General features: G+C 41.8%; 1 protein-coding gene across 1 annotated transcript in view; it reads left to right on the top strand.

The window, feature by feature from the left end:
- LOC115659397 (collagen alpha-1(XXVIII) chain-like) overlaps positions 1–27,213 on the top strand; it is a 73,420-nt gene that overhangs the window by 28,481 nt on the left and 17,726 nt on the right. The window contains exons 11-22 of the mRNA XM_030579431.1: positions 3,389–3,457; positions 5,647–5,715; positions 8,032–8,100; positions 10,778–10,846; positions 11,519–11,587; positions 11,669–11,737; positions 15,847–15,915; positions 17,266–17,337; positions 22,662–22,730; positions 24,486–24,557; positions 26,497–26,565; positions 26,686–26,754. Of these exons, the coding sequence (XP_030435291.1) occupies positions 3,389–3,457; positions 5,647–5,715; positions 8,032–8,100; positions 10,778–10,846; positions 11,519–11,587; positions 11,669–11,737; positions 15,847–15,915; positions 17,266–17,337; positions 22,662–22,730; positions 24,486–24,557; positions 26,497–26,565; positions 26,686–26,754 (834 nt within the window). The remainder of the gene's footprint in view (positions 1–3,388; positions 3,458–5,646; positions 5,716–8,031; positions 8,101–10,777; positions 10,847–11,518; positions 11,588–11,668; positions 11,738–15,846; positions 15,916–17,265; positions 17,338–22,661; positions 22,731–24,485; positions 24,558–26,496; positions 26,566–26,685; positions 26,755–27,213) is intronic.

Below are 27,213 nucleotides of genomic sequence, written 5' to 3'. Positions count from 1 at the left end.
ATTAAACTTCTCCAGTAACTGTACTGGCCACGAATGCCAGGGCAAATTAATAATTAAACACACTTGCTTTTAAACCATGTATAATATTTACAAATGTACACTCACCAGAGGTCCCTTCTCTACCTTCAGGGTCCAGGAGCCGCCTTGGGTGAGTTCGGGGGGGTACTGGCTCCAGGTCCATGGTGAGAAACAGATCCTGGCTGTTGGGGAGACTCGTTTCTCCGCTTCCTTGCTATGAGCTATCTTCAATCTCCTCATTATCATCTTTCTCATTCCCAAAACCCGCTTCCGTGTTATGTTCTACTCCATTGATGGAGTCAAAGCACAGGGTTGGGGTAGTGGCAGCTGCACGCCCTAGAATGGCATGCAGCTCATCATAGAAGCGGCATGTTTGGGGCTGTGACCCAGAGCAGCCGTTTGCCTCTCTGGTGTTTTGGTAGGCTTGCCTGAGCTCCTTAATTTTCACACAGCACTGCTGTGGGTCCCTGTTATAGCCTCTGTCCTTCATGCCCTTGGAGATTTTTTCAAATGTTTTGGCATTTTGTTTACTGGAATGGAGTTCAGCTAGCACAGATTCATCTCCCCATACAGTGATCAGATTGTGTACCTCCCATTCAGTCCATGCTGGAGCTCTTTTGCGATTCTGGGACTCCACAGTCACCTCTGCTGACGAGCTCCGCATGGTCACCTGTGCTGATCAGCGCGCCATGCTGGCCAAACAAGAAATGAAATTCAAAAGTTTGTGGGATTTTTCCTGTCTACCCAGCTAGTGCATCTGAGCTGAGAGTGCTGTCCAGAGCAGTCACAATGGAGCACTCTGGGATAGCTCCCAGAGGCCAATACCGTTGAATTGCATCCACACTACCCCAAATTCAATCCGGCAAGGCCAATTTCAGCGCTAATCCACTTGTTAGGGCTGGAGTAAAGAAACAGATTTTAAGAGCCTGTCACAGGTTCCGCACAGGTTTCTGCCTTCTCGCCCTGTGCTGAGGCTGGTAAAATAAAAGAGAGTCCTCACACCTTCTTCTGGTGTTTCACCCTTGTGCTTTATTTGACAGTGCCACTGTGCAGTCCCCTTTATCCCCCAACAGTTTTTCCCCTTTCCAACCCGTTCCAGGGTCTCTTGGCCCTTGAGGCTCCCTTCCTGTGGTGAGGAGACAGAGCTGTAGCCTCCTGTCCCCGCCCAGGCTAGCCTCCTGATTGAGCTTGGTTCAGGGCTTTTATAGACCTCCTAGCCTTCAGCCCAGCTGTCACTGCTTAGCTCAGTCTATTGCAGTGAGCCTGCCCTGGTTGGGTCCCGCAGCTGGGCTCCCTGCTGGCTGCTTTGCACCTCTGCCCCGCCCTCTCTGCCCTAAAGCAAGGCTTAGCCAGCATTTTAGCAGGGTATTCAAGGGGTTTCACCCCTTCCCTACCACAGAGCCCTTTAAGTTGGAAAAAAGGGCTTCGTCATGTGGACGGGTACAGGTTTAAATCGAGGTAACGCTGCTAAATTCAACCTAAAATCGTCAACCAGGCCTAAGAAGGTGCTATTTTTACATTATCAGTCTTTTGACCTTTCAAGGAACTCTTTTAGGGTCATATCACAAATTCCCTGCTCTTCCCTTTAGACCACCACAATCAGGATGGATGCTTTTAAGTTTCTGACACTAATGTGTTATTTATTGGGTCCTCTCCACCAGTACGACTCTGTGCTACAAGTACAACTGGAAGTAAACTTTCTAATCTACTCTCCAGGGACATAAAAGGCAAGATCTCACCATCCTGAGGTTCTGTGTCCCCTGCCCCTGCCAACCTCCTCCCTTGCACTTCCTTCTGTCCTTTATCTGTTGATGAGTTGATTGTTCTCATTAGCTCCTCAGCCTCCTGACTAAGTAAGCCATTGAACATCCCATTCCCCCCAGTTAAATCCACTCCAAGGGGGAATAGCTAGTACCTTAATACTAAGAGCCCTGGGTCAGCTCTAGACTCCCAGCACTGTGTCACAGACAGAGACTGAGCCCGATTCAAAAAGATGTCTGACATTTATATGGCTAAGAATATCCAGAGCTGTTTATAATTAATTATGATAACATTGGAGGGAATATTAAACTTCATGCTTCAGTATTTAAACCTATCCCTATCAATTACAGATCAGAGGAGAACTAATGACAGGGGCAAATTATCCCACATCTATCTCCTGTGGGATTCTCACAGCTTCCTCTGAAGTATTCAGTACTGGCCATTCTCAGAGAAAATATACTGGACTAGATGGACCACAGGTCTGATCCATTATGGCAGTTCCTGGGTGTCTAGGACTCCAGTCTTCTGCAGAGCTACCAATCTTGCAGTTAGGGGTTACATTGTCACCATTTAAGTCAATGGGAGTTTTTGCCATTTACAGCAATAGGAGCAAGATAAAGTTCTTAAACGTAGGCTTGAAGACAAGTATAAAAATAAGCAGTTATCAGTGGGAGTTAAGCACCTAAATATTTTTTAAAATCTGGTCCTTGAGTGTTAAGTACTATGGACCTGATCCAAAGCCGACTGAAGCCAGTAAATGCCTTTCCATATAGCTCAGTGGGCTTTGGATCAGACTTCTGAGTTCCAAGGTTCAGTCATTTAATTAACTAACTTTTATGTTAGAAACTTGTGGGTATACAGGGTTTCTGAGTATAATCCATAAACAATACTGGGAAAGTGCCCTCTTTCTCCTAGTGCTTCATCCCTTTTCTAATGCTACCATTTTGTGGACCAAGTTTTCCTGTTCACTATATAAATCCAAAATGCTAAATTTTGGCTTTTATTACCAGAAGCACTCAGCACTCTTTAAAACAACAGACTGAGGCACAGAGGTAATAAAAACAAGAAGATTCAGAATTAAAGCTACCACAGTGTCACTGAATCATAAATGTTAGAAATAAGAAAGAGCTCTTAGGGCTAAACCTGCATACCCTTACCTACATGAATAAGTCTGAATCATGTAAAATCCCATTGAAATCAGTGGCTCAACTCCTGTGAGAAAGAATGACCAGCTCAAGACCCAGGTAATCTAATCTATTTCACTACCACTCTCTTTTTTTCTAATGCTTTTTGCAATCCTATTTTGACCCATGTGCCTGAATGTAGCTGCCAGGGCTTGCACCACCAGGGCAGGAAATATCTAGCTTTTTACACAGAATGACTTAAAAGGGCCCGGGGAGAAGGCAATGGATTGGGTCACCAACAATGTAATATAATACCGTGGGTTTGAAATATGCAATTCCTAACAGGAGAAACAAAAAAACCATTGTGATTAATATTCAAAATTTGTCCTTTTTAGAAAAATTGCATGAGTCTGGTTCTTCTAGAAACCTACAAAGCTTTAAAATGCTTTAAAAGCAAAATTGTTTCCTTTTTATTTTTTAAAAAGGGTGAAAGAGGCCTCCCTGGGCCACCTGGATTGACTGGAGAAACTGGAATAGGATTGCCTGGCCCAAAGGTAAAAATGCTAGTCATACAGTATACTGTGCATACCTTTGTAAAAGAACAGAAGCAACAGCTGAATATATACATCTTTCATATATCATTGGATTAAATACAATAAACGTTAAGATTGTGATACCTGCAAAGTTATTCAAAGTGTTCATAAATTAAAACAGGGGTTCCGACACCTTTCAGAAGCAGTGTGCTGAGTCTTCATTTATTCACTCTAAAGTTTTGCCTGCCAGTAATACATTTTAATGTTTTTAGAAGGTCTCTTTCTGTAAGTCTATAATATACAACTAAACTATTGTTATATGTAAAGTAAATAAGGTTTTTAAAATGTTTAAGAAGCTTCACTTAAAATTAAATTAAAATGCAGAGCCCCCTGGACCGGTAGCCAGGACCCGGGCAGCGTGAGTGCCATTGAAAATCAGCTAGTGTGCCGCCTTCGGCATGAGTGCCATAGGTTGCCTACCCCTTGATTAAAACAACCACAAAAACCAACCACCACTTTATAGTATTGGTAGAAATAAAACCAGAGAGTACATGACTAATTGAATATAGACACACACATATTGTCACAAACAAAATAATATTCTGTTCTGAACATACTTGGTGGTCCAGATAGTTGGCACAAAGAATACGAGCTTACTGTAAACAAAATGTTAGCCTTCTGAATAAGGGCAATGTCTGGTCTATACTGTACTGGGATTGCTATCACCATCTCTTTCTAGAGCAGACATTGTAGTCTCTCAGCTGCTGAAACTCTGCTGAGTTAAGGTTCACAAGGACTCTCCATTCAGTTATTTTATCAATGATGTGTCATCAAAAATCATAATTTAAAAATGTTAGTATCAAACACAGACTTACCAAAAAACTCATAGTGCACGCGGTGTCTTATGCATACCTGGAGGTCTGAATCATGGTCCAAATTTAATTTCAAGCTTCAGTTTCAAAAACATGTTTGAAAATGGAGTTTATATGAGGAAAAACATTTTTTCTAAAATAAAAGCAAAGCAATATTGTGGCAGATATTGCAATCACATGCAATATCTTTAGGGACCATATTGTACTAAGTCTATGAATGGTTTATGTAGGATTGTGTTCTGCTCCATGAGGGAGGGTTACCACAGCTCCTCCAGGTACTAAAAATCAGTGAAAGATTTAGTTTGTGTTTCACCTTAATCACAACTCTAAAGAGGTACCAGCTTCCGGAGTGGTTTGCATATACTGATTCAGACTGGGTTTTCCAGAGACTAGAGGACAAAGGATGTTTGATAAGGATGAGCTTGAACTGACACGGGCCTTCGTTCTGATACAGAAAACAGACAGGGCCTTCTGTCCAAGAGCCCCAGCCTTTGCAAAAGGGTTGGAAAGAGTTTGACCAACCAGGGCCCCATAAGGTTGATGGGTGACCTCTGGTAAGCTTTTAGAATGTGCGTACAAACTTTTATTGTTTTTTTTTTATTATGTTCTCTCTGTAATGTTTTACCTTAAGAATAAAGGTGCTTGCTTAGAAAGCAATGGGTGGTAACTTGTAACTGCTGGTAATACAATGGTCTTAGCCCACAGAGAGTAAGCAAAGCACAGGCACTGGCCCTAGGCAAATGGGGATATTGCAGTGTGAGGCAGAGAGCTGTGCAGCCTTAAATGCCAGTCAGGAGGGAGAGACACACAGGTCTTTGCCCCAGAGCAATGACTGCTGGGATCCAGAAACCTTAAGTGGGTGTCTGGCTGTCAGCTACATATGTTAGAGGCAGTTATAAGCACGTCAGAATAAGATCTGGTAGATGGTTATAAGAAAGGGTACGCTTTGATCACAGAGGTCACAGATTCCATGACTTTAACATGTCCACAAATTCTTCAGCTTCAATCTCCTGCAGCAGTGCTCGGGCTTCAGCCCCACTGTGATCATACCCCGATTTTGTACATTTTTACTATGACTGTTCCATGAATTTTGCCCAATTTTACCATTACAGAATCATATCCATAGTTATAAGCCATGGTTATAAGCAAGCTATTGATGTATCTACCAGGTCTTATGTGTTGCCAGGGAGGTGAGAAAATTAGGATTTGCCTCACTTATGTTCAGGTAGATTAAACACCCGAACAAAGGATACCTGATTGAAAAGTGTTTATATATTGTGCAAATGCAAATACCAATACATAAAAAACAAGCTTTTTATAATATGTCTTTGTTGGAAGGGTGACATTGGCTTGACAGGAAGACCAGGCCCTGTTGGCCCACCTGGAGCTGGTGAGCCAGGACTACCGGTATGTTCTGTATTTGAGAGCTGAGAGAAGGAAGCCCTCTGAAGGCCCACATGTTAACAAGTACTTGCATGCTAAATTATGCCAACTCTTTTCATCTTTAGACTAGTTCTCTCTTGTACACATGAAATTGTCTATGACTTTCATCACCTTTGGTTGTTTGAAGAACCTATCTTGAATTCCTTATCTTAAACTGTGCTTCTACTCCATGAAGTATGGCATCTTCTTCCTTGAAAAAAAATCTGCTCCTGCATGTATTAAAGCCATATCTGCTGACTTAAGGTTTTACTGCTTTTCATACCTCTTAACATTGCTAAGCCTGCACAGCTAAGAGAGAGATATCTAGGTTCTGTTCCTTTTTGTGGATCATCAATCCAGTTCTTTTGTTACGTTCCAAACAACTGCATCTGTGCAATTCCCATAAAGGCATTCAGGTTGCATACATTTCCCTAAAAATCATAATTTGGTCAGCAAAATCAATGACTGATGAAGAAAAAAAAAACACACATGAATGGGTTTGTAGGGTTGTCAATGAGGAATCCTGCCCTTCTCTGTACATGTCTTTTTACTTGTTAATTGAGTACACTTTAGGCAAACCTGGGGCCCACTTTACCATTTTTAACAGAGTCACTTTTCAGAGTCAAGTATAATCCCTTTTCAAAATCAGTATGGTTTAGTAAGCTGTTCAATGTATTCTGGGCTAAATTCTCTTCAGTTCAATGAGGTTGTACCACTGTAACCATAAGAATATAGTCTAGGATTATTCAGAAGTAGCTTTTCCCTCATGAACAGGAAGAAATTTGTAAGAAATATTTCATACAAAATTTTCTCTTTAAAATGAGAAAGCTGTATTTGATGAGAAATAAACTGACCTCAGCCCAGCTTGAAAAGAAATTCATGTGGAAGAATGAGTGTTTCTTGCTGAAGAGTTCTGAATCCACAAGGTAAGCAGCGTTACTAAATTATACACTAGTGACAGTCAGTCAATCAGTAAAAATACAAAGATGCTCCCTTCATCAGCTGTGCTAGTTACCTATACTGCAGGTAGCTACATGGGAAAGAGCAGTCTCTGTGGAGGTCATACATCCCCAATTCTGATCATGTGGACGAGAAGAGGTGGTGAATGGACAGAGACTTGGCTGTACCCCCATATGCCAGCCATCATAGCTGCACCAGTGCACCAGGAGACAATGTACTAGGTATAGGACAGACATCACTCAGGGTATCCTAGTACATAGAAGAAGACTTGGAAGCAAATTATGGCTACAATGTATTGACCTATACATGTGACTCCTGGCAAAGCAATAATAGAACTCTCTGCTCAATATTTGTCTCAAGGCCAGATTCATGGTCCATGCTCAAAGTTCTCACTGGGAATGCCACACTGGAGGCACAGCAGGGTCAATGCCCTCAATCTTTTGAGAGTTCCTCCTTTCTTTTGCAGGCCTTCTTGCTTTACTATCATTATTTAACAGTAAATTGTCTCCAGCCCTCTATAAACTGTAAACTCTTCTGGCAAATCATAATTCTGGTCAATTTTTTTGGAAACCTGAAAAAAATAACAAAATTGAAACACAACTGTTTGAAGGGGAGTTTCCTTTTGATTATTGAAGGCAGTAGGATTTTCTGCACCTAAAAATTAAGTATAGTTCTGAAGCTGTAACACAGGACCCTCTCCAACCACAGTTAGCTTCTATGGATTCTACTTTACTGACGTTCTAAAATCTGTCATTCTGTGCCTGCCATTTTCCCAGAATAAAGTTGAGAGGCAGACAGACACAGGGAGCCACTGTATAACAGGCCTAATATATGAAGATTCTGGACCTGTCTTTAGCACAAATCTTTGCTCACTCATATTTGCTAGACTATGCTCCCACCAGCAAGTATGCTGTTGTTTTGTTCATACCACAGAGTCATAGCTCTCTTCACATAAGCCTTCTTCCACAGTATTTTGTGTGGCCTTTAATCTGATTCTCTCTGCATAGTATATTATGCTCAAATGTTAATAAGGATTAATAATAATTTCCAAAATGAACTAAAGGATAGGGAGAGAAGAATTAAGAAGATGAGTAAAGAGAAGGAATTTTCAATGATTCATAAGTGAGCCACTAAGACAATCCTATGTAACATGTCATAGCTGCAGGCCAGAATGCTTTCTTTTTTGATTTATTGTGACTATCACGTTACCATATTTTGAACAGGTTATAACTATGTACCAATTCAAAGAGATGTTTAAAGACCAACAGCAAGACGTATTGCTCTGTTATCAGTTTGAATATTTGATATATTTTCTAGGCTGTTTTAAATTTATTTTAACAGGGGTCTCAAGGACCTCAAGGGATTCAAGGAGAAAGAGGTTCACCAGGTGAAGGGCTTCCAGGACCAAAGGTACCGTAACAGATAGTATATAAGGCCCGATCCTGATCCCATTTAAACCAGTGACTCGCTTTCCATTTACTTCAATGCATACAGGATCAGACCTATGGCAAAAAAATTAGCTAGTCAGATTAGCCTGCAAATTAACCCTCTGGGGCAAATAGGCCGCTCAGTTAAACTAGTACAAATTCACTGAAGCCAGTGGCTCAGAATGTTACCTCTAATCAGAGCTGCCCTTAGTGGCCTCCACAGCCTGTGGCCTCTCCCTCCTGCTTTGAGGGACCTTAAAAGGGGAAAGAATTGGAGCTTTAATTTTAAAATAGCCTCTTGCACCTTATCTTGGAATATAGTCTTGAAAACAAACTAATCTAAAGTGATCCCTAGAGTGAAAACTTGTCATTGATTTTTCCTAAATCTTTATACTTTAAACCTTTACCTTCATCTAGTGCTGGCATTTAGGGTTAATTAAAAGGTTGGCCACAGGTCCCTGAGTTTGTGAAGAACCCCAAATCAGCTGAGGGCAATACCTCCCAGGCTACTGTTGTTGGCATTCAGATATGGTAGCTCATTGATGAGGGGACAGCACTAGAAACATTGCTAGCTCTCTTCCAGATGTTGGCCTGAAGCTGAGCCAGCTCCTAGGCTGACGAGCCAGTGTGATCTTTGGCTACAAACAGACAACTAAATAGCATGAAAGATTCAGCAGTCTAGGCATGGGACTCCCACATTCTAGCCCTGTCCTGAAACTGACTCCCTCTATGGCCTTCTATGTAACTTTCTGCTTTATTATCCCCATTTTATAAGTGGAGACGGAATCTTAAATACCTCCCAGGTAAACTGTAATGATTATGTAGTTATTATGTATAAATTCTCTACAAATGCTAAAAGTCACCAGAATTCACTTAAAACCTCCAGTGGTTGGGGACTTCATGACTCCCAATGTGCTTGAACAATTGTCCCTTGCAGAACTTTTAAAAAAATGTTGACAGCCATGCATAGCCCCAAGCATGAGCAGCTGGTTTCCTCTGGAGTTCAGGTAGAGGGCCTAAAGAGTTCCCCTGTCCCACACTTTAATGAGTCAGGTAAGGTTGAGGTATATCCCAAAGAACTAACTCCCCTCAAAATCTCCAAGGTGATCCCGAGCATAGTTAGTGGTGATCATGGTAGTTAGATGTCAGTTATGTTTGGAGCAGTGGTGAAAAATCATTTTGCAGGTATGTCCACAAATGCTGAAACACTCTTGCATTTTGTTTAGCCCAATACTGCAATAACTGGGTTTGATTTTGGCTGTTGCTATCAGAATAATCATTTTTACTTAAATTCATCGCAATTTCCGATATATATTTCGGGAAGAATTGTAGAAGTTCTCTGATGTTGCTAATGTTGATCACTTACATAGCAAAGACTAAAATGTTTTTAAGAAAACAGACAGAAATCACTTCACCACTACTGAAATACAGCCACTATTTAACAGTGCCAAGCAACACTGCGCAAAATGTTAAGGAAGTGAAGAATGCATCTAACTGAAGCTAGAGAGAGAATTTAGATAAGCAGAATGGATGTATTTTAACCAAACTGGAATTTGGCCAGGACAGCAGGGTTATTAGCACTCCTCTGCCTACAAAAATGCACTATATTTTACAGCCAATTTGAAATAAAGCCAAACATGTAACAACAGATTCTATATTATTGTATAATCTCCAGTCCTGTTGCCAAGTATGTCAGGCCTCTGACATTAAATCATGTATTTTAGAAGTTGATTTGTAAATCTAAAATAAACTATACAATTTCTTCTTCTAGGAAAGCTTGTTTGTTAAAAGATTAGACTTTGGTCAGAGGAAAACATATGCAGATGTCCTATAGTAGTAGGGGAAAGGAATGCTATTTTAAGTAAGAAATTTCAAAAAAGAAAGAAAAACTAAAATGTGAAATTTGATTAGTGGGGGAAGGTCTTTAATTCTGTTGACTGCACTATGTAGAACTATGATAATTTGCAACAGCTGAGTGCTTCCCCTATATGCTTTAGTAATAAAAATAGAAGGAAATTCAATCTTTTTCTCCTTACTAGGTTGCATTTTCCTTAAGACCGCCTTTTGTAGTTCTTTTAAAAATTCCTTGTGTGTATGACAAAGCCTTTTTCACTAATACCCCTTGTCTATTTCTTATCACCTCCCATTTCCATCACTAATGCTTGGCTGCCATACTGAGAAAGCCATTTGCTACTCTCAAATTATTATATTGAAACAATGACGCAATGTGGACTCATTGCTGAAATCCTTATTCAGGCAAAACGATGAGGGTCAAATCCTGCTTATCTTATTTCACCAAGACTACTCACATGAGTAAATGAGCAGAATCCATCCCTGAGCAGGTCATGAGGCTTAGCCCTGCTGACATTTAAACCACTGATTTGAATGAAAGCAGGATTAAGCCTAATGTGCTTGAAATGGAAAGAAGGGTAAAGAGAAGCTTGTTTGTTTCTCTTTTGTGATCAGTCTCAAACTGACAAGTGTTCTCGTCTGAAAAGAAGACCTCTTTGGTACACTAAGAAAAAAAAATTCAGGCACTGCCTTCTTGTTCTTGTTTTGATTTCCATCATTATGCTACCACTAGTCTCTCTGATTTGTACAGGAGAGAGTAAATAACCATGGATTGCTGAAATTAACATCATGTAATTTTTTTCATATAGGGAGAGCGTGGTTTTGATGGTCCAAAAGGACCTCGTGGCCAGCCAGGGCCTGGCATAAAAGGTGAAAAGGTGAGCAGTAAATGTCAGGCAGTTAACAAATCACAAAGGAATCTGAATGCAGTGGGTATTGATATTAGCTACAAAAGATGTAATGAAGCAAAATAAAGAATTTGATATCTACAATAGGAGTCACACAATACTTATTTTGTGGTGAGATTTATAGCCAATAAACTGCCCCAACCAATTCTAAGATCTCTTCTTAGTAAAATGTGAGACGGAACAAAAAGTGATTGATTCTGTGGGAAAGTTAAGATCTGGAATAGAGGGTGGGAGGAAGACTGTAACAGTCATTTACAGCAGCTGACCAGCATGTGCAAAGATGTATAAATGGATTCTTTAGAATCATAGAATAATAGGAGTGGAAGGGACCTCAAGAGGTCATCAAGTCCAGTCCCCTGCACTCATGGCAGGACCAAGCACCATCTAGACCATCCCTTAACAATCTCCAGTGGTGGAGATTCCAGAGCTTGGTGGTCATAGACGCAAGTGAGTCTGCCGCACTATAAAACACAAGTGGAAGAAAAAGAAATGTGGAAGGTGTAGGATCAGAGCCTCCGCTGGTGTATATTGAAGTAACTCCATTGACTTCAGAGGAGCTATGCCAGTGTACACCAGCTGAGGATCTGACCCAAATTGTTTCCATATCTTTATGAAGTTAAGCAATTGTACTTTGTTCAACAGGGTGAAATTGGCCCACCTGGTTTACCTGGGCCTGTTGGGTTATCTGGCATTGGGATTCAAGGAGAAAAGGTGAGATTTACATTTTTAAAGCATTTCTGTAATATTGGGAGAATATTTTAATTATAAAGATTAATTTTAAAATCTTTTCAGGGGGTAGAAGGCCCAAAAGGACCTCCTGGTCCAAGAGGGCCACCTGGACAAGGGCTACCTGGATCAAAGGTAAGGAAATTCACTGATGTAAGAGGTACAATGGAGATTTCTGGTTTTAGCATTAAATGTCACATATAAGAAATGGCTTAATTTTATGATGATTCTTAATAAAGTATTGAAAGTAAATAGGTACACTGATTCAGCTACAATAAATTATTACTTTTCTGTATTAATATTATTGTAGGAAATTTTGACCCCTAACCCATTACAAGGCCTTGCTAAACCCACACAAATGCCATGTGCCTAGTTTCTTTCTATGGCCTGTTGCTATCAAGGAACCTTTTGGAACTCTATTTGCCAGAGACTGGGGTTCTCTGCTTCATACTTGCACTTCCTTACATAGGCTGCAGGCGCTTTTGATCTCTTCCAGTCTCTCCAGAAGAATATTTTATGCTTGACTGAACATCGCACCAGGCCTCATGCAGCAGTATCCCTCTTCCTGACTGCATTGCACCCCTTCCAGAGCAGCATGTCATTGTCTTACAGACTGCCTTCTGTTCTTGTTGCTTGTGCTGGTTGCTTCTCCCTATATTTCATCTAATGTTGTGCATTTAGAAATGTTAGAAAGCAGCACAAGGTTTAATTAGGATCACATTCTTAGGTGTCAAAACTGAAGTCCAGAAGAGTTCATCCAAAAGATGGAATTGCTGGTGAAAGAGAGCACCATGAAAGCTTTTGGGACAGGAGATTTAAAGGGGCTTTCTGAAAAGAAATATCAGTATGAGCAAGAAATATGAGCCTGTAAAGGGGTTCACTCACCACAGAATCACCTCCTCATGGCCAGGTGTGGCATAGTGGCAGCAAACCTATATGGTACCCCCTATCACTGGTCACTCCATCTCTGCAGTGGTCTCTCTTCACACAGCTCGACCCTCAGGTCATGTTTTAGTCCACTCCTTCCAGGGTAACAGAGTCCAACCTAGCTATAGTCCAGTGCCTTCACAACAGGTATTCTGTCTATCTCTGGGCTCTGAGGTCCTTATACATCCTACCTTAGGGAGTTTCAACCAACCTTCCTTGGTAGCTGGTAGAGGAAAATAGAACTCTCGGTTCTAGCCCAGGAACCCTGTGGTGGACAGCCAAGATCTACTCCCTCAGACTGCTTGCTGTCTCTCTGGATTGCTTCCTACCTTTTCTATCCATCAGAGAGTGACCACAGACTTTCTGCTTGTGTTTTATAGTGCAGCAGACTCACTTGCTGAGTCTATGACCACCAAGCTCAGGATGCTATAGATTAATTCAAGAATTAAGTCTTTCACCTTTCCCAGTATTCTAAAATAAATGCAATTTTTTTATGGGGACCCATTTTTCTGATGCTTTTACTAGATGTTGCAGTATAAATGTTAATACTTTAAGGCCTCTATGTTTTTCATATAATACCCCCTTTCAATGGTATGCTCTATACTCCTAAAGAAGATGATCAACTGTTTACTAGACCTTGCATGGCCAACATAATCCATCTTTATGTTTGCATCTAACAAACAAATTACTATTTAAGCCACAATGGCCAGTTAAAATTCTAAATAGACTCACTTCACATTCTCTCTCAAGGCCTTGGAGTATATCAGCATTTTCAAATCTTGGGCACATTTCACAGCATCTTTTTCCCTTCGTTTCTTTTGCCTATATTTCTTGCCATTCCTCTGAGTCACTTTTAATTAGCTTTCTAAACTCCAGTTTATTTAAAAGGATCTCTAAATCAGATTGCTCATGTTTGACAGCATTTTTTTGCCACTTAGTCTGCCAGCTCATTGCCCACTGCCCTACATGCCCTGGAATCCATGCTATTATTATGATTACACCCAACTACTTCAATTCTGTTAACAGTAATGTTTCATTAAATATATCATTTCTGAAATCTGATGGGCTGTTTCTGATCACCAGTAGTCTTGATAACGGATCAGACAGGATGACTATGGCAGCTGGCATACCTTTGTATCCAATTTAATGCCAGCATTATCCATGCCTGTTCGGCTGTCAAAACATCTACAAAATTTGATAGTCTCACAGCTTTCTTAAACGACGGAATGAAGAATGTTGTTCCTACTCTTCCTGTTTTTTGGCATCATGAGTATACACACGGCGATAGCATCCCACTTGTCAGAAACCATATTGATATGCCATATCTTACACATTTAACACTCCTTTTCCATTAATTTTATTATACAATTCCATATCTATCTTAAGAGGTATAATTTTCCCATTATTATGCATTTTCCCAAAGCAATAGATTAACCTCTTTTTATAATCTCTCTTTTCACTAAGATCATTTGTCCATGCTTTAACCCCACTTACATGAGGCATTTTTGCCCTACACATTGACCACTTAATTCCCAACATTCATCATATATTAGCTGGGTGTTTCCATCTTCTACATGTCCAGTGACTTTAACCAAAAAGGTTAAATCCAAAAGCTTCATTTTTAAAGTAATAGGCATTTCACTAACAGCTATCTGCAGTACATACAGCAGCATTGTGATGAAGGCACCACATGCAATTTGCAACACCCGTGCTTGGACTGAAATCAAGCTTTCTGAAATTTGTTTTTGAAGCCAAACTGAAAACCTGGCACCTATACTCAATAATTTGTCTTATTAGCATTCTGAATAGCATTACCACTGCTTTATCATCTGCACCACAGGGGGTTCCAGAAATACTTCTAAGTCATTTGAATCTGCCTTTACATTTATCTTTAATGTCAATATGATCCTTCCAAGCGAGCTTGCTATCAAATACTACACCTAAAAATTTGAAAGCTTTTAACTATACTTATTTGCTGTTAGTTATAGATACAATTTATAATCTTTTTAAACTTTCCTTTTTTGTGAATATTATTCCCTTAGTTTTATCAATTGAGAATTTAAAATCCCATGTTTCCCCATTTTACACACTTCATTAGTGCTTCATTTACACTTAAGCAGCTATTTCACAGTTTCTAGTTTTAGCCATATGGCACAGTAGTCAGCAAATAAAGTGATGCCTATTCCTACACTCATCTCTTTTGGAAGATCATTTACCAAAAGTTGAATAAAGTAGGACTGATGACACTCTTCTGTGAAGTGCCATTTGTAAGTGTATATATACTGGAGTAGGTTCTCCCCACTCTAACCTGCGTAGTTCTTTTACTTAAGAAATCCCTTCTACACCTATACATTTTTCCTTTTTATACCCATGGTAGCCACTTTATGAAATTAACCCTCCCTCTATATCATAAGTTTTTTCAATATCCAGAAAAGTGATTATGAATTCTTTAGTTTTTACTTTTTTATTCTTCTGTTTCTATCCTTACAATATAGTCAGTGCGCGCCTTCCCCTCCTAAACCCACTCTGCTTGCTACCTAGGAGTCTGTTTCTCTCAAAGAATGAAACCATTCTCTCAGTTATTTTTACCTTTTCAAAACATGCTGTAAGGGCGGTTAGACTGCATGCATCAGGTCTGGATCACAGCTTTCCTGGTTTCCTTACTGGAACAATAACCACATGCTTCCAGTCTATTGGCTCCTCAGCTTTTCCTCATATACTACTGTACAGTTTTAGTACCACTCTCAGTCTTCTTTCAGGTTGGTGTTTACAGCTGCTTTCTACTACAAATTTCCTGGCTTCATAATTGCCACCAGCCGGACTTCATTATCAGTTAAGCCTGGCCTTCTCTCTCTTACAGGTAGTGCCAGGTATGTTAACTGGCTCTCAGACCCACATTAACCCCTTCAGGGTTCCAATTCTGAATCCTTTCACATCATTAGGAGTTTGATATGGTTATAACAGGTTTAGCAATCTCTATCAGGTAAAGAAAAGTAACTAGGGAACAGCAGAGAGCTCCTCACACATTTGGAATGATTAAAAGCAGGGATATGCTCTACTCATGATATAAAGAGACAAGAGTAAAGTGTATTTGAAAGTCAGATGTGCTCTCAAAATGTCTGCTACATTATTCATACATTTACAGCATTCATCAAGTCCAGTGACAAGTCCCTTTAGGTCAAAATTTTAAACATTTAGGACCTCAAATAATGCATTTTTATTAAGCTGAATGCTCTTTCTGTAAATGTAAGCTGCCAAGAAAATGTAGTTTTATCTTTCTGGTGCTAAAAGCTCTTCAAAAACATTTTCTGTTTAAGGGAGAACAAGGCTTGCCAGGAGAAACTGGAGCTCCAGGAGAAAGAGGTCCTGGGGAACCTGGTTCAAAGGTATGCTGTTAATAAAGAGCTCTTTCCTTCTCCTAAATTACTTAGGCACTTTTGAAAATCCCACCTGTAGGCACTAAAACATGGACTTAAAAGCTAAACTTTAAGCTCCTATTTTTGAAAACTTTGGCCACTAACTTTTAACGGCATCCAAAAATGTATGTTTTAAAATGTTATTAGCACTATATGCTTGCAGACAAATTCCATAGGGTTGAAACAATCCAGATGCCTAGCCAATACTTAGGCTTGAGTGGTGCTTAGGCCTCATTCAGCCTGGCTGCACAACCACTGTGCACAAGAGTAAGGGGGCATAGGAGCTACCTTAGTGCCCAGCACAGGCTAGCCACATCAGCCGACCCTGAGTAGCACAGGGAGTGCAGCAGCCATTGGCTGTTACTCTCCCTCTAAGAAAAGTGGATGGGGAGTGATTGGGCAGAACCTTGGCTCTGCCCGCAGCTCACCAGCCAATAAATCAAAACTGGCACAGACGGAGAAGTAAGTTATGTCAGCAAAAAGAGTTGGCACAACTTATATCCTCTGTGGGAGGCATGGAACAGTGTTCATGTCACACTCCCCATCAGTACCCAGCCCAAGCTGGGGAAGCTAATGATCCATCCAGCAGACCAAATTCGGTGATGAATCCTGATCATGTGCCACCTGAGGCACTTGCGCATACACTAAAGACTTTCCCTGTGACATACAGAGGAAGCAGCAATCAGATTGTGACTGTCAGTCTAAAACTATGTGAGATCAAAATCAGTCATTGATGGACAGATGAATACAAAATATATAGCTAGGTTTTTATTTACAAAGGTTTATCTGAATCCAAAATTACCACATTTAATCTGAATCCTAATATATCAGCTCAGATTCTTAGGTGATGTAAATTGGCCTCGTTCAACTGACTCAGTGGAACGATGCTGATTTATATTAGCTGAAGACTGGGCTCATCATATCATATTAAACTCAGTGCTAGTATTTACTTAAAATACTGTCACTTATTAGTTAAAATAATAAGAGAGTGACTTTTGAAATAAAAGTAAATTGAATATAATTATGAAAAGTTAATAACTAACATTCATTACATCATTTATCCTTAATATACAATGTATGCTCTTAATAATCAGCTAGTACAGTATTTCCTGATTCTTCCTTCCTTACGTGTCTGGAATGCAGAGAAGTTCTCTGTACAGAAGGACTGCAAGGTTAGATCTCATATGCCTAAAGGTTTTTCTTGCAAAAAAATTAGGAGCCTTTTTTTAAAAAAGGTTTCCCTGATTATAAGAGATAATGGTACTATAGTTACATTTAAGATATGGACATGTTTTTATTTATCTCCATTATTTATTTCAGGGTGAGCCAGGCTCTTCAGGACTGGCAGGTCTGCCTGGTCTTCCAGGAGAAGATGGAGCCCCAGGACAAAAGGTTTGTGTGTTTCTTTGTCCTCAGCTCTCCTCTTCCTCTCTCAGCTCACATACTGCCTGCCCCATCCCTCATACTGATACCCTAGTCCAGCAGAGAGCCCTCCATGGAGTCTGGGACAAAGGGATTGACAGTGCTGAGGAAGGGATGAGCACTTTCCACATGTACGCTGAAGAGTCTCAGTGAGGTTCTGTAATGGGGTACACTCACCACTGAATAAGGAGATTAGCTCTCACCCAGTCTGGTGTCCTGTTGTTTGATTGCCCACACCATGGAGTATGGTTTCTCTCTGTGGACTCAGGGTGCTCCTTCTTTGTGACTCAGCCCTCTGTCCAGGTCACTGTCCAGTCCTCCCCTTCCGGGGTACCAAAGTCCCTCTGGACCAACAATCTGTACACTGTCCCAGGCAGTCCTGTGTGCCAATTTTAAGCCCATGCCGTTTTCCCAGTGGCTGGTACACAAACATGGGCCCACCCACTATGCCAGGTTTCAGCCCAGTGACCCAATGCCTAGCAACCAGTCTACTCAGTCCCAGACACTGTTGCTATTTCTCTGGACCGCCTTCAACCTAGCCTTGCTCAAGCCTTTCTTACCCCAAACCTTCTGGGTTGACAGTCATTTCAGGATCTAGACCCCAGGGTTTATGGTCCCTGCTGGGTTTCATCCTTTCCAAAGGATGACTGCAGACCATCTCCCTGCAGCCCCCTTCTTTTTCCTCTTTTGTATGGCAAAGCAGACTTTATTGAATAGTTTATACTTGCTACTAACTACAGTTCCTCATAACTTAGCCATTTATAGTCTCTCTCTCTCTGTCCTGTGTCTTTCAGGTAATGTAACAGTGCCTTTTAATAATGCCCCATTTCCCCAATGTTTTTACTAAATAACAATGTAATTTTTGTTACCCTAAAATGTTCAAATTCCTCAAAGTTTCTCCCTTTCTTTATCAAAGACCTTACATACCTATAAAAGGTCATCAATTGTTTCATTCGCCCTACAGAACCCATATAGTCCTTCATTGGGTCTATTTATTAAAAAAAAATTTCCATTTAAACCACAATGGCCAGATAGCGCTCTAAACTAAAACACTTCATTAGGCCTATCCCTGCCCTGACATATGTTATTAGCCTCAACTGTAGTAGCACCCTTCTGCTCCAAACTTCCTGGCTTTATCCAAGCTCAGCTTCCCCTGCCTAGCTGGGCTTCATCATCAGTTAGCCTTTATCAGGCTCTGTCTCTTCCTCAGGTGCAGTCTATATGGTTAATTGGCCCCTTCTGAGCCATCTTAACCCCATCAGGGCTGATGTGAAGTGAAGACCCCATCACAGGTCCACAATTATTAACAGGGCTTCCCATGTTGCCAATGATATCAGAATTTGATATAAGAATACATGAGGGTGAGCTAGAAACTTTTGACAGTGCCTGCCAGCGTTTCTTCCCCACTCTGAACTTTAGGGTACAGATGTGGGAACCTGCATGAAGATGCCCTAAGCTTATTTCTACCATCTTAGGTTAAAAACTCCTCAAGGCACAATTTCTCTCATATACCTTGGATTAAGTAATGCTGCCACCACCAAGTGATTTAAACAAACATTTAGGGAGGGCCACTTGGAGCCCTACCTTCCCCAAATGTCCCCGCAAGCTCCTACACCCCTTTTCCTGGGCAGTCTTGAGAATAATCCCTCAAACCTCTACACCTCCTTTCTTGGGGAGGCTTTAGAATAATATCCTCACAGATTGGTACAGGTGAACACAGACCCAAACCCTGGGATCCTAAAATGATGAAAAATTAATCAGGTTCTTAAAAAAAGAATTTTAATTAAAGAAAAGGTAAAAGAATTACCTCTGTAAAATCAGGATGGTAAGTACTTTACAGAATAACAAAAGACTCAAGAACATAGAGAATCTCCCCTCTAGGCAAAACCTTAAAGTTACAAATCCAGGGATAAACCTCCCTCTAGACAAAACCTCCCTCTAGACATGGAAAATCACAAGTCAAAGTAAAAATAATCTAACACATTCCCTTATTATTACTTACTAATTCTAATTGAGTTGGATTGCTTGCCTTCTTGATCTGTCTCTGGCAAGCACACAGAACAGACAGACAAAACAAAGTCTTTTCCCCCTCCCCAGATTTGAAAGTATCTTGTCCCCTTATTGGTCCTTTTGGTCAGGTGCCAGCTAGGTTACTTGAGCTTCTTAATCCTTTACAGGTAAAAGGATTTTGTGCCTCTGGCCAGGAGGGATTTTATAGTACTGTATACAGAAAGGTGGTTAGCCTTCCCTTTATATTTATGACAGTGCCTTTTTTCTTTCTCAAAAATAAATTAATTAATGAATTAATTAATTTTTGGGGAGAAGGAAGAGGTTCAAAATTCTCAGCCCAAAAGTATATTTTGAGGGAAATCTTTCACAGAAATATGTTCAGCAATTTTTTGAGTTACCTGTTGTCAGGGGACCAGGTCGTAGGCAGTAATACCTAGTGATCAGAGCAGGAGTCAGGTCTAGTTGTCAGAGCGGACATGCCAGAGCCAAGGGTACAGAGAGTCAGAGCCAAAAAGCGGAGCTAAGGGTCAGAACTGTGTTATCTGGCGTCATGGAAGATCAGGAGCAAGCTTAGGACAGGACTGGAACAAGGCCAGGTGCAGAGCAGGGTCTAGGCTGGAGGAAGGCAGGAGCAGGGCTAGGAATGAGGCAAGCAGAGGAAGGCAGAAAATCTGTGGGCATTTGTGCTGAGCAGCCAGTGCATTGCCATTTCTGTTGGGCGTATAAATCAGGCTTCTGATCCTGCAGCCAACAGGCACTGCGATTAATCAGGCAGTTCTAGGGCAGTGCAGCTGAACCTATTACTTTCCTAGTAGCGAAGTTAGCAAGGGAGCCGGCCAGTATTCTTCTTGGCCTCGAAGGGTTATTGGCCAAAGGCTGTGGTGCAGAGAGGAGTGGGATTAAGCAGGAAGTTTGCCCCAGATTTGGGTTTGCTGATGCACTGATTTAAGAATTTGGGCAGACAACCAGACTTTATCACCTATAGTGAAGGCCTTTTCTCAGAAAAAGTAAGAATGTCATCCAGGCAAATAATAATGAATCAGTCCGGCATGTCCACGAAGATGCTGGAGGTTCGCTGGGGTATAGACTGAACAGCATGACCAAATACTCAAAGCGACCATAGTTTGCATGGAAAGTCGTCTTCCACTTGTCTCCCTCTCACACACACACTAGGTTATAGGCCCTGCTCAGGTCTAATTTTGTGAAAATTCAAGTGTAGTGCAGTTAATCTAAGAGTTTGTGTATAACAGGGAGCAGGGATATCAGTTCTGAATAGTCACCTTGTTGAGTGCCCAGTAATCAATGCAGGGCCTCAAGGGGCCATCCTTCTTCTTAACAAAGAAGATCGGGGCCCCCATCAGACATGTGGATGGATGGATAAGCCTCTTCTGTAGGTTTTCGTGTGGATAGGTGTGAAGACCCTGAAGTTCTGGTTCAGAGAGGCACATATATAACTGAAGGGAACCTTGGCTCCAGGCTGAAGGTCCATCAGGCAGTCATAAGTTCATTGTGTTTCCTTTGTCAGCATTTCCTTTGACAAATAAGTCCATGCCCCTGAGGGACACAGCTATGCCAACCTAACCTCCAGTGTAGATAATGCTACTGCCTCTTGGGAAGGTGGATTACCTACACCAATGGGAAAACCTCTCTGGTCGCCATAGGTATTGTCTACACTGAAGTGCAACAGCAGTGCCGCCGAAGCATTTTCAGTGTGTTGACATACTCTAAGGCTACGTCCAGACTACCCGCCGTATCGGCGGGTTAAAATCGATTGCTCGGGGATCAATATATTGCATCTCATCTAGACGCAATATATCGATCCCCCAGCGCGCTTATATCGATTCCGGAACTCCATCAACCCCAACGGAGTTCTAGAATCAACAGGGAGAGCCGCGAACATCGATCTCGCGCGGTGTGGACGGGTGAGTAATCCGATCTTAGATATTCGACTTCAGCTACGTTATTCACGTAGCTGAAGTTGCGTATCTAAGATCGATTTCCCCCCCATAGTGTGGACCAGCCCTAAGGCACTTTAATGCACTAGTTCAGAGGCGGGCAAGCTTTTTAGCCTCAGGGCCACATGGGGTTTCCAATATTGTATGGAGGGCCAGTTAGGGGAGGTTGTGCTGCCCCAAACAATCAGACATGGCCCGGCCCTCACCCCTTATCCGACCCCTCCCCCTGCTTCTTGCCCCATGATGGCCCCCCGGGACTCCTGCCCCATCCAACCCCGCCACCGTTCCCTGTCCCCTGACAGTCTCCCTGGGACCCCTGCCCCATCCATCCCTCTCTGTTCCCTGACTGCCCCCGGAACCCCTGCCCCTGACTGTCCCATCCAACCCCCCTCTCCTTCCTGACTGCCCCCCAGGACACCTGCCCACATTCAACCCCCCTGTTCCCTGCCCTCTGACCGCCCCAACCCCTATCCACATCCTCACCCCCTGACCACCACCCCAAACTCCCCTGCCCTCTATTCAACCCCTTCTGCTCCTTGCCCCCTTACCACGCTGCCTGGAGCACCAGTGGCTGGTGGCACTACAGTCATGCTGCCTAGAGCACCAGGACAGGCAGCCATGCCACTGCACAGCACAGAGCACTGGGTCAGGCCGCGGCTCTGCAAAAGCCCCACCGCCCAGAGCATTGCGCCAGCAGTGCAGCGAGCTGAGGCTGTGGGGGAGGGGGAACAGCAGGGGAGGGGCCGGGAGCTAGCCTCCCAGGCAAGTAGCTCAGGGCCGGGCAGGAGGGTCCCACAGGCTGGATGTGGCCCACGGGCCGAAGTTTGCCCACCTCTGCACTTGTTGCTCTAGCTATTAACAGCTCAGGTTAAGTATGTTATGCAAGGGGCCACCTAGTGGCTAAACATTATGATAAAGTTTGCATTACCTGTTTAAAAATAATGTACTGAGCATGACATCATTTATCGCCAGAAACATGTCACCTTGTACATCCCTGCAAGAGTTTATAAATGAGGTTGGCTGAAAACCCAAGGCCCTATTGAAGTCAATGGGAGTTTTGTCATTGACTTTAAAGGGGCCAGGATTCCACTCCTGCTCCTTCTGAGCTGCAGTTTATTCAAACTAATTCAGAATTTATCTTATAACAAATGTATATACAAACTCTTCTGAGGTATCTCTTACTCTGAGTAAGCAATGCAGGACCTGCTACCTGGGTATATAGTTTCTATGACTAAACAGAGGACTTCTGTCTCCAGCCTTACAACTTAATAATAAAACTAATTAAAAATACAACTAAATTCAAGTGCTGATTTGTTTTTTTCATTACAGGGGGAGCCAGGAGTACCTGGCCTTCGAGGTCCCGAGGGTGCTCCAGGGACTGGAATACAGGGTGAGAAGGTAAGAATTCCTTGTGAAAACTGAAGTTAGCAAAAGCAATGCTCAGGGAATAGATTTGTCACAGTTTTCCCCATTTGGTGGAGTATAAATAAATCCAGTGAAGAAAAAGTGCACTATGTGATTTTAGGAATGATATTGTGAAACAGGCTGACTGCAGAGTTGGTTTCCATCTTATCTCAATAAAAAAAACGTAATGAAACTGATAAAATACAATTAAAAGCAAGTTTTCATTGTGGAGCTGGGCAGTCTAACAATCCAGTAGCAATACAACACACTGCTACAGGCTCCAATCCTGCAGATCCTCAGATATGTGAACCCTTACTCAGATTGAGTAATTCTTACTGAGATGAGTAGCAAATAGATGTTTGTATGAAACACCTCTGATCATTCTCTAGCAATCCCTCTAGACACCTGAAAAAATGGTGTTGACAGAATCTGGATGAAGCCACATCCAGTCCTCTTTACACAGATTGAGGGTCACCATAACAATAAAATTTATGGGCTAAGGGAAAGTGAAGTGTGGTGATTACAGTATCTAAGATGAGTTCAAAAGTTTTCCTCTCTAGGAAATGTATTTAGGTGAGATCTTACAGGGTAAAGAGACAGTTATAGCTGGGGCTGGAACTCTAACTCAGTGTTTCCAGAATTTCAAATGTTTAGGTTTTCTGAACCATTATCTCATGTGTATTTTTGTTATAACTGTGTTCTAATAATGTGTTAATAGTTATTCCTTTACAACCTACACTTGATCTTAGCATTTTTCTGTCTAGAAGTATACAAATAGAATAATCAGGGTAAGTGTTTTGGCTTGTTGATTTTCCTTGACAGACAAAAAGATGTATAGTGTATTTACCTTTAAAAAATGGGTCTCCAGTTATTTATTAGGTTTTTTATTAAAATTATTTCATGTAAATGATTTCTCTATTATTTGATTCCACTCACTAGACTTGACTTTGCTGATGCAAGTAAACAATTCCTTTTGGGTCAGATTCTCTTCACAATGGTTTTATACCAGTGTAGAACCGTTGATATTCAAGAACCTATGCCTGATTTACACAGATGTAATTAGAGGAGAATTCGGCCCATTGACTTCAATTGAAGTTGAATTAATTGACTTCCCATTGAAGTTAATGGAAATTTGTCATGTGCAGTAGCTATAGAATAAGGCCCGTATTGAGTTCATGGCCCTCTAGGCAGCAGGAGCAAAACAGGTAGTTTGCCCTGGGCCCCACTTTTGAGAGGGGCCTCAAACCAAGTGGTGTTGTGACCCAGCATATTAGGTGATAGCACCACTCGGGTTTGGCCCAGCAACTCATCCATCATGACAGAGGGACAGCCATGCAAATCTGAGTGAGTGGCATTGCAACCTGTTGTGTGAGGTTGCAATGACTAACTGAAATTTAGCCCAGCAACCCCTCTGTCATGATGGAGGGGTCGCTGGGCCAAATTGAGTGGTGCTGCAATCCTGCATGTCTGGCCATAGCACCTCGAGCAGGGAGGCTGGCCCAGCCCTGTGGGACAGGACCCACACCTGTGAGGTGAGTGCAGGACAGGCTTGCTCTCCAACTCTTCCCTCCACCTCCCTTCAGTGGTAGTTATTTTTGGAAGCTAGTGGGGAGCTCAGTTTCAGATTTTGCCCTGGGGCCCAAAAAGACCTGTGTGGCCCTGGTCTGATTGAGTTTTACAAGAGATTTCAAATGACTTTTTGCTAACTATATTGATAAAATGTAGAATAATGTTTCTTCATTTGTGTAGGGTGATCAAGGTCAGAGAGGTGTACGTGGATTATCGGGACCAACAGGAGTAGCTGGACCTGCCGGTGCTAAAGTACTCATAGTTTTGTACTGTACCTTTATAACTGAAATTTCAAGTCAAAGATATAGCTCATCAGTGGTGGAGATGGTGGGGTGAAAAGCCCATTAAAAAGTGGGGGGAAAACAGAATCCATTGCCCCCCCCCAAATTTTGAGATCCTGAATTCAGTCAGGCTCAACTCGAGGGGGGAGGAGCAGACAGCTCAAGCCCTTTCCTTGGCCCTGACTGAAACAGGGTGGTGTAATGACAGATCCTTTTCCCTGCTAGCATGACAGAAAAGCAGTCAGGACAAATCTGAGTGGGATACTTGAGACCTCATGCATCAGACTGCAATGTCATACACTCTCTCAATGTTGACCCAAATCATGACTAAGGCTGCAATTAGGTCACGGGTATTTTTTAGTAAAAGTCATGAACAGGTTATGGCAATAAACAAAAAGTCACTAAAAATACCCCTAACTAAATCTTAGGTTCTGGTGGAGGACACCGCTGCTCTGGGGGATTGGGAGGAGGGTGCTCTGGTGGTCACTGCTGCTCCTGTGTGTGGAGGGGGGTGGCCTGGGGTCCCGCCGCTGCTCCTGGGTGGGGAGATGGCCAATGACCCTGCCACTGCTGTTTCGGGCGGGGGGTGGACCGTGGGCCGCACCGCCGCTACTGCTCCCAGACCACTGCTCTGGGGCAGCACCCAGAACCAGCTGCATAGGGCTGCCCAAGCAGTGGCTGGTGCAGCTGGCCCCAGGGCCACCCCAGCTGCTTGGGCCACCCTGGGGTCAGTCACATTAGCTACTGCAGCGGCGGAAGTCACGGAGGTCCTGGGAAGTCACAGAATCCGTGACTTCCATGAAAGACTCACAGCCTTAATCAGGATGGAATGGTGGCCATGCCAAATTTGAGTGAGTGGCATAGCAACTGGCACATGGGGTTGCAATGCCACCCAAATTTTGACCATTTTGATTGCTTCTCCCCCTCCACATACTTCTGCAGTCCTTCTGGTACCCCTGATCTGTCTTGTCCTATGCACCAAAAATAATTGCAATGCTATGAGCTCTCTCCTGCAAGAGATATGAATGACCACAAAAGGAAATACTCTCAGTACTTAATACAAAACTAATTTCTTCAACTAAGGATTCGCTCAGTAAGTTCTTTACATATGGGAACATAACATACCCACTCACATATACACAAACGAACATTAAAAAAACCCTTTAAACTAATCCCACTATTTTTTCTACAGTCTAGGAAAGAAGAGGAATACTATTGTTATTTCTGTGTTTAAATGTTTGGGAAGTGCTTGGATAATACAGTCATGGAGATGTCTTAGTCTCAATAGATACATATGGAACTGATAGGGCTTGATTTTCCTCTTATTTACACTGGTTTCACATTAATGTAACTTCATTGACTTTAAGTTACTTCTGATTTACCTCACTCAGTGAGAATGAAAGGAGAATCAAGCCTATCATCTCTAACAATTTCATGTCTTTCTTCCAGCTTTGTGTGACCTCTTCTGATGTTCACAAACACACAAGAGGAGGAAAAATTGAAAAGGGATAAAATATAGAGAAAAGAACATTTAAGAAATATAAGTCACATGTATTTTGAGATGGAAATCTTGTATTTTAAGACAAGAAAAGTGGCTGAATTTCTTAGTGTTCAGTTTAGTCTTCCTATTGACTCCAATGTACTTTGGACTGAGCCTGTAGTGCATTAGTATAAGGATCTTCTAACCTTAAATATTGTACAATGAACTAGAAAAAAGAAGAATCCTATTTTCCGTTGAGGAATCAGTATTATTCTGGTAACCAGTATAATCGCACTAGTTAGAACTTGTCCAGGATCTCTTGCAGTTGTTTAATAGAACATGAAAACTTCCTTCAAGAAATGTTGCTACCCAGAAACTGCTTGGGCACACCTCTCGTAAAAATCCATTCTACTTTTTTCATTTGCTGCAGGGTGAACCTGGTGGGCCAGGACGTCTTGGAATGCCAGGCCTTCCTGGTCGAGCTATTCCAGGACCAAAGGTAACATCTGCACGCCAGGCTGCCTAATGTTTATGATCATCAACTTATGAAATATATTAAGCATGCATTGAAGAGTATGGTGAGCTAATTAAACCAGGATATATATTTTCTTAATTATAGGGTGACATGGGGTTACCTGGTCCTGCTGGTCCAGTTGGAGAACCAGGAGTTGGGATTCCTGGCCCAAAGGTAACCGCCAAACTGGTAGACTAAAGTAAAAATATAAGATAACCCAAGATTGGCCTTACCGTGTAATTAGAAGAGCCAGTAACATAGGACAACAAATGCCCTATAACTGTCAGTATGGATGACTGCAGTAGATTTGCAGAATCCCTCAAGAAAGGCCAGAAAAAGATATTTAAACCCATTTTTACTCATCATTTTGTAAATAACCATTTGAAAACTTGAAACCAAAATCTCAGTTATTGAATGTTTATATTCCTCCAAGCCACAACGGAACTTATTCAAGATATTTGGGTTAGGCTGCCTGAATATATTTAATTAAATGTTAGTTAAAAAAAAGAGAAAGTCAAACAAAATAAGTTTAACTCTTATATTAATTTGTTTCTATCTCTCTATATGGTCCCCATTACTGTACTTTGAGAAACTACCAAATATTTTAAAATAGTTTAAAATAAGACAGTCTGC

This window comes from Gopherus evgoodei, chromosome 11, assembly GCF_007399415.2.
Source record: "Gopherus evgoodei ecotype Sinaloan lineage chromosome 11, rGopEvg1_v1.p, whole genome shotgun sequence".
Taxonomy (NCBI): domain Eukaryota; kingdom Metazoa; phylum Chordata; order Testudines; family Testudinidae; genus Gopherus; species Gopherus evgoodei.
Note: the sequence above shows the minus strand (reverse complement) of the source record. Positions and strands in the feature narration are given on the sequence as shown.